The sequence below is a fragment of the Cygnus atratus genome, chromosome 7 (assembly GCF_013377495.2).
Source record: "Cygnus atratus isolate AKBS03 ecotype Queensland, Australia chromosome 7, CAtr_DNAZoo_HiC_assembly, whole genome shotgun sequence".
Taxonomy (NCBI): domain Eukaryota; kingdom Metazoa; phylum Chordata; class Aves; order Anseriformes; family Anatidae; genus Cygnus; species Cygnus atratus.
The window spans coordinates 14559100-14574443 of record NC_066368.1 but is presented as its reverse complement, the minus strand read 5'-3'; the positions used below and the strand labels follow the sequence as shown (position 1 = coordinate 14574443).

General features: G+C 46.3%; 1 protein-coding gene across 6 annotated transcripts in view; it reads left to right on the top strand.

Moving 5' to 3' along the window:
* The window catches only part of ARMH3 (armadillo like helical domain containing 3), a 123037-nt gene that overhangs the window by 86368 nt on the left and 21325 nt on the right, over positions 1-15344 (top strand). For all 6 annotated transcript variants that reach the window (XM_035547566.1, XM_050711791.1, XM_050711792.1 and 3 more), the window contains one exon: positions 4066-4144. In XM_035547566.1, coding sequence (XP_035403459.1) covers positions 4066-4144 — 79 coding nt within the window. The remainder of the gene's footprint in view (positions 1-4065; positions 4145-15344) is intronic.

Sequence of the window (15344 nt, the reverse complement as noted above, 5' to 3'; positions counted from 1 at the left end):
TGATGGTTCCCCCACTTCTCACCTTCCAACCCATAGATTTTTGATGGAGAAAAGGCTGCTAGCAGTCAGTTCAAGAGTGGCCAGTTGTAGCTGTCTCAAGCAGCCAAAGCAGAAGCCTTTGGTTGTCAGAGTTTCGTCATTTGCTGGGGACAGGCTGCCCTGTGCTCGGCTGATATTGCTCTGGTCATCTCTGTCCTGCAGTCTTTTCACCTCTGCTTTCCTTGATCCTATCTATCTCCTTTTTACCTGTTTGTGCTTCTTCCTTCAGTATTCTTTTTTCTTGTTTTTAAACCTGACTTTATTTCTAACTGAAATATTTCATGATCCCCAGTAAAAACTGTGCCATTACGTTTTCTTTGCCACTGCATTTCTTGCTCTGTTTCTGAGCTTTCCCTCTCCTCTTACTGGTCTCTTTGAGACCAGTAGCTCTTTGGAACAGGGGCTTCCTACCAATGTATTTTTATAGTGACAGTGGGACCCACTTGTACCGTCTAATAACGTGATTAATCCAACTAGTGCAAACGAATGATTCATTGGCATTTAGGTTCCGAAATCAGGGCAGAACACTTCGTATTTTTTCCTGCAATCCTTCCCTTCTTTCCGAAGAAATAAATGCAGAAAGTAAATACGTAATGTATATATAAATAAATGTAAGTGTCCTATGTTGTACAGCCTTAAAAAAAAATACAGGTTCATTTGTGTCTCTGCATGCCTTCTGGCACCATGGTATCTAGGTAGCTTGCTCCCTACGAGTTGCATGAAGTGATGAGGATGTGTTTTTGTGAGAGCACTGGCACGGCTGTTGTGCGAACGATTCTCACTGGGAGATCAAGGAATAAAGAAAGTGGAGATCACTTGTGGTGCACCTCAGAGCACTAAGCGTCGACCTCGAGGCAAACCACTGGGTTTTTATGGCTCCTGAACCATTGTTTCACCTTCCGCCTGTTAAAATTCCTTCCCTTGTCCAGTGACAGTCTCCTCTGTTGCTAGTAGGTTGCTGAAGTGTGAACCTGTCGGAGGAGGTAGTGTTTTTTAAAGTGACACCTCTCCAGAACTGCTGAGATTTCTGGTCCCTAGAAATTGATGTCCCAAAAGCACTTTGAAATTTGTATGACAAATGGCAGCCAGCCCCTCCAGGAGACTTTGCGGTGTGGAAATAAGTGTGTATGCTGGCAAAGACTAGTTGAGGCACTGCAATGTTTTGTCTTTCAGCTGACGTTTTACCATTTCCTTGCTGTTCAGACGTGTTGAAGATGCTCGTGTTCCACAAACGCCAAACAAGGCTTTTCTTTTTTTCCTTCATGGTCGATACAAAAATCTCAGCGCACAGCCCATCAGAAACCTTTTAGAAGAGCTTTAACCACTCCTTTCCCTCTCCCCAAAGGTACCGTGTACTGGCTGATATCCCAATAATCAAGGCAATCGCAGTATAAAAATAAAATGCTGCCAAGGCTCAGCTGTTACATGCTGGCGTGTGAACTAATGACAGCAAAGCCGCTGTTCTATTGTCCGTAAGGGGGAGACTGTGCTTAAAAGCTACAGTCCCCCGTTGTTTCCAGCAGCACACGCCTGTGGAGCAGCAGCTTATGTAAAGTGAAATTCCAGCTGGTTCTCGGCAGCCCAGGGGGCCAGTTGCCTCAGAGTGTGCCCCAGGGACAGCGTGGGTTTCAAAAGCCGGAGGAGTAGCGGAGGCATATCCGAGTCGTTGGTGCAGAACGGCCCCGTTGCTGCAGGGGCTGGGTAAGGATGGCATTTCTCGTAGCAGGTGTGAGGAGCTGTGCCATGCGCGGAGCCTGGCCTCGGTAGGGTGTGCTCGGCGGTGAGAACCTGGCTGCACAGAGCCAGGGCTGAATCCCTTCATGCTCCTCTTCCCCAGGCAGCCTGCAAGTTCGGGAAAACAGCTCTGCAGAAAGTCGCCTTGGGAAGGTGTTCTCAGCAAAGGAGAAACAAATTAAATGGCTCAACGTCTTCCTCTAGTTGCTGAGGAGTTGTCCATTTGCCTTTAGGGAAAAGAGGAAGGAGGCTTGAATTCCTTCTCCTCTTCAATGTCTGTTGATTCTTACTGCGCTGGCTGCTGGCTTTGCTTTCCCTGGGCGAGTCCCAGCTGTGATTGCAGGTGCCGCTCCGCTAGCTCACATCCGAGCAGGGACTTGGGAGCAGGCGGCCCGTGTTGGAGTGCTTCACAGCAGTTGGATACAAATGAATGCTAAATCTGTTCCCTGGTAAATGTTGGAACCGTGTGAGTGCACTGAACCCCGCTGAGCTGCCAAACCTTCTGTCAAGCCAGAAGTTAAGTTGTTTTAAGTCTGTGTTCCCATTTTTTTTTTTTTTCCCAATAGATTGTAGTGTGTCCTGTAGGAGTATAAATGTGACTCCAGCCAGGCGTGAAACATGCAACTTGAAAGCCACAGCGTTCACGAGGCTGGGTAATGGAGAGTGTGGTTGTGACTCCCAGGAGCTGCTTTTCTTGTCAAATTGAGACAGGAAGAGGCTGGGAACGTCTCTACCTGCCTCCTTGCCCTCCTCTGGAGGGAGGAAGGGTACGGGGAGCTTGGCAGGGGCCCTCCTGGGTTGGTTTTACTGATGTAACTGCCAAGGCAAGCGAGGCAACAGAGACCCCCCTGTGCTGAGCATGTCCTGGTGCTGTAGGAGTAGCCACAGGGGGTGTCTGCCCTGTGCATGGACTAGACTTGTTGTGTTGATAATATGTGCGGCTGGGAATGCTGCAAGGAACCTGCATGTTCTGTTGTTGCTTTTATTTTCCCTCCTTTCATCCTCCCCTCCTTATTCCCCCCGCCCGTTAATCTTTATCTGTGTATTTGGAGAGGTGAGGATGCTTCCAGGCTGGTTTTCTTTCCACCAGCTCTAAATATCCACCCAGCTCCAACATCACTTACTCCTGAGCTCAGTCACCAGCTCTTAGCTCTGATGAGGTTTTGAGAAAGTAGCTGAAAGCCTTTCTGGCAGGGGGAGGAGTGGGGAGGAGGGAACCCATTAGAGTGCAACAGAGGGAGCTGGAGTGAATTTTCATGCTGATGAACATGAGAGCGAAAGCTCTGACTGCTGCTGCGATGTAATTTGGCCAGGCAAGTGTTCTCCAGGCACCATCAGCACACATCTGTGCTGAGCGCCGATGTGGGCTGTTCCCATCACGAGCCTTTACCTTGGCGCTGGGTCTCACGAGTAAAGTCCCAGCCAGGCCAGTTGCAAAACCTAGCATGGGGAGGCTTGCAAGTCTTGCCGTTTGTCTTCTCAGATGCACCTGAAAAGCAGAGGGGAGTCTGAGGAAATGTTCTCGCTGCAGATGGATTTATTTATTTTTTTCATATTTTACTTTTCATTTGGATTTCTCCCACCTGCCTCTAGATCCACCTGGAAGGGAATTGGGGTGGTACGTTGCTGCAGTCGGAGATGCAAGGCAGAGGAGTGGGACTGATCAGCATTCTGCTGCTGTGTTTGGGACACTGGCATGAGTTATTGCTCGTGACCTAAATTGGGACTGAGGTCTGAAGTCATTGTGGTAATCAAAGTAGTGGCTGCAGTGATGGATGACCACAAGTACGAGCTGACTACAGCACTTCAAAGCAGAGTAGAAATCAACAGCAAAAAGCCACCAGCTCCAACACTTCAGGCAGTAAGTTTACGTAGAGCAAGACATGAGGCAATGCCAGTTTTGGACAGGATCAAGAGAGAAAGTTCCCGAGCAGGATGGGGCAGCGATGTCCGGTGTTGCTGTCTCTTTGCTGGAACTGGGCAGTTTGCCGGCTGGTCCCAGCAGGCAGTGACTCCCCTTGCCAGAGCCACGAGCCCAGCCCTGTATGTGCTGGGACAAACGGACCCACGCACAGGGCAGTGCCTGCGTTCGCATTTTCCAATGAGCGTGTGACTGAATCAGCACAGGGCTCTCAGTGGGGAGTTTACCTTCAGCGGAGCAAGCAGTATCGTGTGTCGAGGGCTTCTTGGAGGACTGTGGCTCCAAGTGCACTGGCTCAGGTTGACGAGGAGTTTCTGCTGCATCCCTACGCTGTTCCAGAGACCTGTGAAAATTTCCCTTCTTTGTTTCAGAGCCATCATCAATCACTTCAACCCGAAGATAGAGTCTTACGCTGCAGTGAATCACATATCGCAGCTCTCCGAGGATCAGGTAAGCCAGGCGTATGACAACCTCTCTTTTCGCTTTGACCTCTGGAATACAGGTATTTCAGAGTACCTTGTGCTCAGCGGGGCTGACGATGTGCAGTAGCATGAGGGGTGGAGGTAGAACTCTTGTTCCTTGTTCAGGTATGGGTGAGAGGAGGACAAACAAGGCCTTAAGTGATTTTACTATCACATGCAGACACCTTGGTCCCGCAAATGCAGGAGGAAAGGTTAAAATGATGAAAGTATGCAGCACTGTCAGCAAGTGTGGTTAGAGACTGAGAATCCTGGTGTTTAGAAGGAGACAGGAAGCTTTTGGCACTGAATTTACTTGTCAAAGAGGTGTTGGACATTTGCTGTCGTATCAGGCAATTAGAACTTGAGCAACAGTTGGTGGAAATGTTCTAGGATAATAGAATTCAGTGTCCTGAACAGTTGTTTTAGGTGGATTTTCGGAAGAGAGGAGGTTTAAATAAAGAAGGTGATAGGGTTATGTTTCCCTTCCTTAATTTGGCCTGGTTTCCTCTCTTCATGTCCTACCTGTATTGCGTAAATGTGGAAATGTGGCTTCTTGAAAATAGGCTGCTGTGCATGGTCTCGGGAAGGGAAGAGGTGGCCTATTTCCCAAAATAAAATATTTGGATTGTATGTTAATCACTCTTGGAGAGGTGAATGACTACAGGAGCTTGTGGTAGAGAAAATACAGAGTTGCCACGCCACTTGGGCAAGACACAGGTGTGTCAGCACCCGTGGACCTTCTGGAGCAGAAGTCGTGTAAGCAGTCTAGGACAGACCTCCTTGGAGTCGCCTTGGATAGCTGCTTCCACTGATGGGGTCCTTGTGCTTGTGTCTGTTAAAAGGTCCTGACCACATCTTACTCTACAACTAGTCTTTCTCCCTCTCTTTCATCCCCTGTCCAGGATACTTTTCATCATTACTTGCTGATATCCTCCTATGCTTCCCACTAACCTTTCCATTTATTATTGTACTTGATCTGAAACGAGTAAAACCCCAAAGTCTCAGGTTGAATGCTGTACTAATGTGGTGGAAAAAAATACAGACCCTACTGCTTTTTTATTCTCTTCTTAATATAGCTGGCTAGAAGAACACTGGTTTTAATTTACTCAATTTTTCTGTATTGTTCTGCCTCTGAGAGTCCCTGTACCCCCAGCTATGCTTTGTGATGGCTCCTGTTATAAATCCTTGTTCATTGATGATATACTGATTGCATCGACCCAGGCCTCTAAAAAAAGAAAAGCCTTTGATAGCCCAATTTAAATGGGAACTTGGGTAGAGAGGAATTCTGCGTAGTGTTTAGGTTAGACTGCAAAAGGAAACGAGCTTTTCACTGTCAGCTCTGCGTAGTTTTCATCCCCCAGCAGTTCAGGGAGGTCAAGTTAAATCCTTTCTTCCCTGTGTTATACTTTAAATAAAATCTGTAGCAGCAGGCAGATAATGAAATCAGTGCTGATGCACGGAGCATTTTGAGGAAGATGATTAGGAAGTTGAAAGACATATTTCTCCTCTTCTTTTCTCCCTTCATGAGCTCTCTCGATGTAGGGAGAACATCAAACAAAGCAAAACAATAATAGGCCCCGGTGAACTGCAGAGGAATAACGGAGATGTCACTGGAGAGGGACTGTGTGGTCTCAGGGAGGGTGGTTAGTCAGCTCTCTGCAATTTGCTGCACCAGCAGCAGAGTGACAGAAGACTCACCTCTACATCTAGCTGGCCAGTGATCTCAGACCTGGGTTTGGGGCTCTGGTTTCCCCTCCAGAAAGCCCACGTGGGAAGTACGTGACTAGTAGAGGTAGGTGGTTGGGGTCAGGGTCAGGCTTGTTCAACAAACTGATTTCATTGTTTCCTTGCAGTGTTAGTGGTTCGGCACAGGGTGGGAGGGTCAAGCTCACCTTTTGGCCATTGCAGTCTCTTTTTTTTTTCATTCCAGCTCTCCCTTTCGTCTTTCTGTCTGTATTCGTTTGATTCCCCTTCCCTCTTCTCTCTGTAAATATTTTCTACACAAAATCCGTCCTTCTTTCTAGTCCTGTTTTCTGAAGTGTACCACATAGAAACATTTAATGCCCATATTTAAAATGTAATTGTACAACTTGTGTATCCACTGCATTTGGGACTGGTCATTTGCTCCTTTGAGTTATTTGGCTAGTTTCAGGAGACTAACACTTCTTTCCCTGACAACACTTGTTTTTGCAATTAAGAACGCTTGTTTTTGCAATTATGAGGACCAAACTTTTCTTTTAATGAAGTTTTCTTTCTGAGCCAAGAAACTCATCTTTGGCTGGATTTTCATATGGCTGCTTGTACTCCTCTGTGGTATCTGAGAATCTCTCATTAATCAAGCAGGCATGGCTTGACATTCCTCTACCAGAGGGGGATTTTCCAGATGCTCTGAGTTGCTTCCAGTTCACTGGAACCTACGGAGCTCACAGGCTCATACTTGAACTTGTACGAAACTTGCTGTGTCCTGACTGTTCTGGCACCCTGCTCATGTATTAGATTAACTTTTTAATTGTATTTTTAATATCCTTAAAAGTAGCTAAGTAATCAGCTGAAAGAGGTTTTGCTCCATCTTGTTCTTTTCCTAATCCTATTGAAGATTTTATTACCTCGTTAATCACCGATGTCCATTTATTACCATTCTCAGTCTGTCATTTAAGTGCTTTCTCTTTTTTTATTTATAAGCATTAATGTTAACATTATTACATGCTGAGGGGTTTCATAGACCCTTGAAAATTACAGACACGGGACTGTTCTGAGGATAGGTTGTTAATGAGCTCCTACCACTGCACATTTTCAGTCCTGTAGATCTCCAGGAATTGTAGTTTGACTGCACCCATCTGTGCTCTAGACAAATATATTCCCAAGACTTCGTGGTACTGCTTTGCTGACTATTTTGTGGTTTATTCAGTTTTTGGATCAGAAATACTGGGAAGAAGGCCTTTTTCTTTCCATACCCTCTTGAGCAGAGGGTGGGAGATTCCCAGGAGCGAGCTGATGCCAGGGGTTTGACTTTGATCCACCTCAAGGTAGAAACACCATGCCAGCCCTGCTAGTGCCTATCTGCAAAGGGTCTGCTTGCCAAAGCAAACTCCTAATCGTTCCCAGTTGTTAGCTATTTTGACCTTGTTGTAGTCCCTCACCGTGAAGCACAAAATGTCTTAGCCAGTTATTGGCCCCTTCCCTTCGCTTGCTGATTTGTTAAACCTGACTTCAGTATTAATTTTTTGTTTATGTGGCATTCTCCCTCTCAGCACTTCTGGCTTCTGTCTGCGTGTCCTTTAAGGAGATGAAGGATGCTGCACAGTCAAAAAGATTGGCAGTGAAGGGCCAATCCTGTGTAGATTTAGCTCTTCCAAGTAAACGATTACTCACAGGTCTTCAAAGATGCTTGGGTCCCCTCTCGAGTCAAAGGGCAGAATAGGCTTCTGTGATAGGAATTCGTAGGCTTATCTGTACTCTCCAGATGACTGGGCTGCCTCGTACTTAATACATTACAGGCAGCAGACTTCCTCCGTGCTATATCTGATTTGAAATGCTTCTGCTGGAAAACGCATCGGGAGCCATTGCAGAGAAGCAGGTCAAGGTGGCGAGAAAACAGCAACAGAGAATTTGCTCCAGAAGGACAAATGCAGACAAACAGGCTGAAGACGCAAGATGTGAGTGGGCTGGACGGGGCCTCACATCTGCCTCTTCTGGATGTGAAAGATGAGCTGTGTTTAAGGAGGCAGATCTTTGCCCGATGTTGATGTAGCATAGTTTTTCTGTAGAAGGAGAGGGACCTGGTACTTTTTTTGTAGGTGAAGTCACCTCAGAGCAGGAATGTCTCATGGTGCCTTGCATGCCAAGAAAGTCTTGTGCCAATTTGCTGGAGAGTGAGGTAGCAAAATTGCTCACTGACATCTCTTTTTCTCCTTGGTACTTGTTCTCACTACGATCTCCTCTATAAGGGTCCTGTATTTGAGATGACAGGCACAGGACTGATGATGCTTCCTATAGTCAGGAACATTTATGTGCTTTTTCTAATACAAGTCCTTCTTTCTTCACATCCACAGCAGGGACACTCGGTACCTCAGGTTGGGAGGTGGCGTCGAGTTCAGAGTGAAAGACAGTTGTGAACACCTGTACTGCGTGTATTAGTCTGGTAACTGCAGATGGAAAGTGCTAGCAGGCAGAACAGATTGTGATGGAAAAACAAAAAGACGGTATTGGTTTTGAAATTGTGACAAATGAGTATAATACCTGGGTCATTCCACATTGTAATACCTTTGTAGCTCGGGTAGCTGCAGTCCAGCTTGATCAGGCAATCTCAAGGAAAGGGAAAGGGTTTTTTGAGGTCATACTCCAACTGTTCTATGTTCTATGGTCCCTCTGCGCACTCCCTCCTTTTTTGCCCCCCCACCAGTCCTCACGGCTTTTTGTTACCAGGTGGGGCTGCAAGGCACTAATCCAAATTGCAGCTAAGGCAGCCTCCGTCAGTGACTTGCACAGAGTCACAAAACGGCGCAATTGGATTTAGATGCCCAAAGGTATTCTTACCCTGAGCTATTGACGTCATAGTTTATTCAACTCATTCTGTTTTCCATAACTAGCAGCAAAACCATTAGCAGATACAAAGTGCTTTGTTCTTTTTTAGCACTGCTGGCAGTGGGGTTAAGAGTTAAAAGCCTGTTGGCATGTGTGTACTTGATATTTTTAAAATGCTGAATACCATCAGTGTGAAGTACTACTACAGTAATTCTTCTTAATCTCTTACTTTAATGCAGCAAGTTGTGAAGGCTCCAGAAATACTTTAAAATGGTATTGGTCTAACGATACTTCACTTCCAAAATGCAATGAGTTTTGGGGTAGAAACTATCAAGCTTGCTGGTGCTATGTTGTACACAGCAGCAGGTATCTGAAACTCCAGCTTAAGGGGTCACCAAGGCAAAGCCTTAATTTAAAGTCTTAACATCTCTGCAAATTAGGCAGGGGTGCTGGGTTTCGTGGCCTCATTACAGATATCTACTCATGATTAATGGCTTGAAACAGATTTTATTGTTTAACTCCAAAGAGCTGAGCTGTACCAGGTGAAATTTGAATCCCAGCTTTTTTTTTTTTAAAGGGATATAGGATCTATATAGGATCACAGAATGGTTGAGGTTGTTGAGGTTGAAGGGGACCTCTGGAGATCTAGTGCAACGCCCCTGCCAAGCAGGATCACCTAGAGCCACTTGCACAGCATCTCATCCAGTCAGGTTTTGAATATCTGCAGAGAAGGAGACTCCACAACCTCTCCGGGCAACTTGTTCCAGGGCTGCGTCACCCTCACAGTAAAGAAGTGTTTTCTCATATCCAGGTGGAACTTCCTCTGTGTCTTCTGAAGGTGGCAAACTACCAGTTTGCCTGGCTGTTGGGGGTTCTCTGATTTAGATATCTTTCTCTTTTTTTCTTTTATTTTGGTTTCCTACAGAAATTATCCCCACAATTTGCTGATGTCTCAGACTGCTTTATGCAGTGTGCCAGACTGTGAATGGGTCTGAAGAGGCTTCAAGGACTGATCAGCTTTGCTGCAAGGAGATTTGAAGCTGGAGGTGAACTTGGGAGCAGTGACTTTGTGCTGTGTAGTGGCTTTTATTAACATGCAGAATGCAATAAACTGTACGTCATTGGAGTGGGGGAACAAGTGTGGTAGGCCATCAGAGGGACAAAAGAAGGGCTTTGTTTTTAAAAAGAGATACCTGCTGATGGAGAGATGTAACCATATTCCTAATTCAGTCACAGAAATCTCAGCTAAGAAATAGGAGAAGCCCTTCAATTCCTTTCTCTTGCAGGCTTGACATAAATGTTCTCCAGCATCCTGCCCGCTACCACTCATGACAATCAGTTGCTCTGGGCTTCTCTGTCTGAGGCAGCGTGACTCTGGCTCGCCTTGGCACAAAGGAGTCTTCCTGCCCTTTGTGCATTGCAAATGCTAAGGCACATCTTGCTTCCTATTACTTTTGTGAGCTGTCCCCTTGGGCAGATCAGGGAGTGCATCAAAGTGCAGCCTGGTAACAAAATGAGCCTGTTAAACTTTGAAGCAAGACTCGTTTCAGTTCTCGTGGCTTTTTTCACATCCTTGCCTGGCTCTCACTAGTACCACCAGGACTGATAAGGGCCTGAAAACTGCTGTAGCCAGCTGACCACTGCATGCTGGGGACTTCTTCTAGAACACCCGCCTTCCTGAGAGGCTCTTGAAGCTTGCTGTGAAAGGTAGAGTCGCTCGGAGCTAGTGATGTTTCTGTGCTGGGCTGCAGAGGCAACACTGGATGTGAGTTACGAGCTCAACCTGAATCACAGCTGGAAGTGTGCTGAGCAAGAGAACGAGGAATAACTTTGCAATAAGCTCCCCATCCATGTTCCAGTACTTGTCCTGCACCCCCAGTGTATGTGTTTCACAAAACACTCCCCAGATTCCTGCTAGTTTGTGGTTTTATATGCAGTACTTAACTAAGCCTGGAAAAGGGGCTGTGGGTAGCTAGAGGATGGGGCTGCAGGTTTGTGATCAGAACTCCATCCTTGGCTGCCTGTGTGCTGCCCTGAGAAAACCAGGAGCCCCATTTCTTCCTGTGTGAAAGGGCAGCTGATCTGCAGCCCTTGGGGAGCCAGGCAGTGTGCTGGGAAAGGCTGCTGCGCTCGGTGCCAAGCAGTGTTACGGATTGCCGTCACTGCTAAGCGCCTGTATGGGGCGCGGAGAGATCCACCGAGGATTGCAACAGAATGATCAAAACAGCCTGCATTTATAAAGATTAAATTACAACTTTCCACATCTGCGATTAAAGGAGGAGCTGTCAACGGCTGGCTTGTGAGAATCCGCAATTCAGTTTGCATTTTGTAAAACTTGAGATTGAGGAGGTTTTTAATCCCTTGTGAAATCGGGAACAATAGGCACTGGATGTTGCCAGGTGCATAATGTGTATGGATACTGTGCAGACTTCTCTTTCATCGTTCTCTGTAAAGCTGGATTTATAGCACTGTACTTTGTCACCCTAGTCCCAAGGTCCACCCTAAGCTTCCTTACACTCAGTCGTCTTTCTGCCTGGGAGTCCTGAAAGGAGGCAGCTATAGCCTGCTGTGTCAGTTATAGCCACATCACTGTCTGTCTTTCCCAGAGTCAGCTTCTCCTCTTGCAAAAGGGGACAGGCTTTGTGCCGTGACTGCCAGCCACGCTTGTTCTGGGGCTTCTTTAGGATAAAACCCCTAAAATAAAATTCAGAGATTGCTAGTCGCCGTTCTCCCTGATAGTATCCTGCTATAACAGATGATGCCTTTGTCTTCTTCCTCTGGATCCTCTAGCTGGAGCTGCAGCTGTTTCCCCAAAGTGACAAATTGGGTCATTGCTCTGATTTTGAAGTGGGAAGCAAATAGAGCTTTGCAGTCTCCCCGCCTCCCAGAGCAGGAGAGTAAACGCTGCTGAGCCAAAAGGTGCTGCACCTGAACAGAGCTCTGCTCAGCTGGAAGATGTGTTCTTTTGGCTCTCTAACGCTTGGCATTTGGATGTTAAGACAGTAAGTTCAAATTGCTTGTCCGCATTAGGGAGCTCAGAGGCAAACCTCTTAATAGAGGAGAAAGAGGCATTTCTGATGTGTGTCGCTCTTTCTGTGTTCGTGGGAGATCTGAGGCAGACAGCAGAGTTGCTCAGGGAGCTGAGATGTGTCATTCAAAGACAACAAGCAGGGGAAGGATGGATGTCCAGAGATGGCACTGGGGAAGATGGCTCTGCATCAGCCAGGTGCCTGGGGCTATGGATCAATTCCACTGCCGTTTTCAGAGGGCGCTTGGATTCCCCTGTGGCTCAGTTAAGGCACAAATAGGCTCCTGGGGAGCAAAGGCTTGCTAACAGCACATGCTGTTTCAGCAGCAGCATCTGCCTTGTTGCTGGTGTGAGCAGGCCTGTGGAAGGATATTAATTCTTAGCCTTGTGTTTGCTTTCGCACAGCACCTGTTCATAGGAATTCCTCTTCCACTTTTTCCAAACCATGGATTTAAGTTCTCCATCAAAAACTGCTTGGCAGCAAGAAGTGCTAACAGGAAAAGTATATTCCAGCCTCTCAGATAAGAAGCTAACGAAGCAGCCTGGACCATTGTCTGAAAATGCCTAGGATTTCTGAAATAAGCTGATGCAACCCAACAACCTCCATTTACATTAACTGTTGTCACGGTTGCATGAGTGTTAGTTGTAAAGTGGGAAGACTTTCTCTTCCATGATAGCATGGGTTAGTTGGGATGACCTCTGGCAGTAGGAGAAGTAGTATGGAAATTCTGTGGATATATCCTTAACGTTTGGAGAACGGGGTAGTTTCTTGCAGACTGACATCTAACAATTGTTTCCAGAAGCCCCTGCCATGCCCTAGTCTCCTCCTTGGAAACTTTGCCATGACGTCTTACTGGGTGCAGAACCCACTAAGGGTAATTTGTGCTTCAGGCTTATTTATGCACAAACCCCATCTTGGTTTCCCAAGTGTATTTTCCTCAGCAATTGTAATTCAGCAGACAGCATCTGTTTTTGAGGTGGATGTAAAAAACACATGCCAAATGCTGTTGAACGCTTACTCTTGGACTTCCTGACTGCTCTGAAAATGCTGGGTTGGGGCCCTGCTGTAGTGTGTATTACGTGCAGTAGAAGCAGAGGGGTTCTTGTGAGTGCTTCTCCTCCTGCTTGTGATGGTGTGAGTGAGCTCCTCTCCCACTAGTGACCAGCCGTACCTCCAAGATGACATCCACTTGCAGTGACGTGCGATGACAGAGGAGGATATGGCATCTTTCTGGCAATGTGATTTAGCATCTGGGATTAGGTAAGGAAGCTGGCGTAATGTGGTTAGCTGTCTTGTTTTGGGGGCTTTGACTTCAGGAAGGCCTGCACAATCTTTTGCAGACCAAAGCGAGCCACTTTGCTCATGTTCTGAGCTGTCCTAGAGCTCTCTGAGCATGTCTGACGCAGTGAAAAGCCAGATATAATATCATGGTGATACTGTGAGCCTGTTTCTCTGGGTAATGCTACCAACTTCACACTGGTTATATTTCTTCAGCAACATCTGTGCAGTGAAAGTACCCACAAAACTTGCAGTTAGAGCAATGGTTTGCTAAGACACCAGTCTTTTCATTTAGGTATTGCGTTGTCTTTTACAGCCTTCTCCTGCTTCTGTCAAAATTAATATCCTGAACCCAGGACGAAGCAATCGTTAGGTGAATATGGAAGTTACACAGAGCCTACCCTTGGATTTCTCTCTGTCAGCAGTCCTTCTTGCAAGTTTTTAAAGGAAGAACGTGCTCAGCTGGCTAGTGATGGTCTCCCTTTCCATTCCTCTCCTGCGCTAGAAATCTGATACATCTCCCCAAACCTAGGTGCTAGCCTTTGCTCAGCTGTGTCATATAGGTAGCTTGCTGGAGTCGGTCATCTGTCTAACTCACATGAAATGTTACCTGTTGTTGTCACCCTGTGGTGTCAGTGAAATAGTAATTTTATGTAATGGGACGTAACGCCAAACATGGGTCCAGATGGAGCTTTGCATGATTACATCTGTAGTTTTTTGTCCATTTCCCTTCTTCAAAAAGGTAGACGAGCAATGCTATTGACTTCTTTTAGGCCATGTTTTGTTTGCGTTGACTACTTTTTGTAACATCTTGAAACACCAGGACAGGAGCAATCTTCCAGCTGATAGAAGCAGAAATGGGGATTTCTGAGGGAGCCAAGGTAGTCATGCTGGAACTTTGGCCGCCTGTCTGTCTCTTGTTTTCTGCTTCCAGATTTTTTTGCTGGGAGTTTTTGAAGTAGTAGCTAATGTTTCTGAAAGCCAACGATTTGATGGAAGCATCTCACTACAGACTCTTAATTTTTACTTCAGTTATGAGGATGTGCTTTTCTATTTTAAGTGATGGACCTATTAATTACGGTACCACCTACAAGCTGCTTTGTAGGTATAGAAAGGAAACTTAGGTCTGTTGCTGAGGTAAAACTCCCCTTTTCAGAAGAACAGAAAGAAAGCTTCTGTAATGCCTCATCTCAGCCTTCTTCGCAGACACCTGAGCGTATGACACACTTTTTGCAGGGGAGAATATTAACATGATGTGAACTTAATTTCTCCAGCTGATGACAGTTTCCCACATCATCCAATTCTTGCTGAGCTTTCTGCTCTCAGTGGTGCCCAGAGGGATCATATACCAGAACTGCTTAAGTCTTAAAAGTGCATCTGTCATTAGTTAGTATGTCAATGTTTCAGAACTAGGACTCGGTGCTAGGGCTGGGCAGTTAATGTCATAGCAAACCTCCCAGCATAAAGAAGTCAGTCACTGTACTGGGACTGCTGACCAGCCTGTCCCAATTGCTCATCTGAAGGCAGTCGTTTAGTCAAACCAGCAACTTGTGGTCTTGTCTCAGCTGCATTGTTAGCCTGAGGCAAAGCCCGGTCCCTTACCCTCACCCAGAAGCCCTTCCCCGAATGAAACACGGATGGAGGTAACTGCTCTGTTGGGAGACCTGGGCTGAAGCCACCGTGCTTTTCATGTGAGCTCAAAACTTGGTATGGCCTTGGCTTACGTTTGTCAGGGAGAGCTTTTTCTGTGATGTGTTTGGAAAAGGTCAGGTCAAGGCGCTTGAAGAAAAATGACTGGTTGGTTCGATCCTGAACTTTTTTTTTCAAGAGAAATGATGCAAACATTTCAGAAGTTAAATCTGTTTTTGGGAGTGGGAGGATTTTATTTTGATAGCGTTCCTCTTTAAAAATGAAAGGAAAATCACCCACCTGTACTCTAACAGAAAGCCTTGCTTTCCAGCTCTCGACAGGGCTGTGGTTTACAAAGTGAATCCGGACTCAGGAGTGCTCACCTCATGGCCGGTTATCTTACATGGTTGGGCCCAGGTGCTTGCAAACTGCAGATTCTTCTGCTCCCTTTCTTGCTACAGAGATGGGAACAGCTGCTGCAGGAATTATCTGTGCAGTGTTTAAGATCACACCTATCCTTTGTTACTTGCTGTTGGAAAAAGGTGACCAGACCGTTCTGGTGCTGTGTGCCGCTTCCCAGTAGAGGTTGTAAGGCCTTCTGGGGGAGTGCTGAGTGGCGTTTCAGACCACAGGCTTCTCTTACTCTGTGTAGCTCCTACTGTTTGTTCCCTTTTCTCTGGGTATTGAATTGTTGTTCTGGCAACATTATTTGGCCTGGGTTTTATTCTG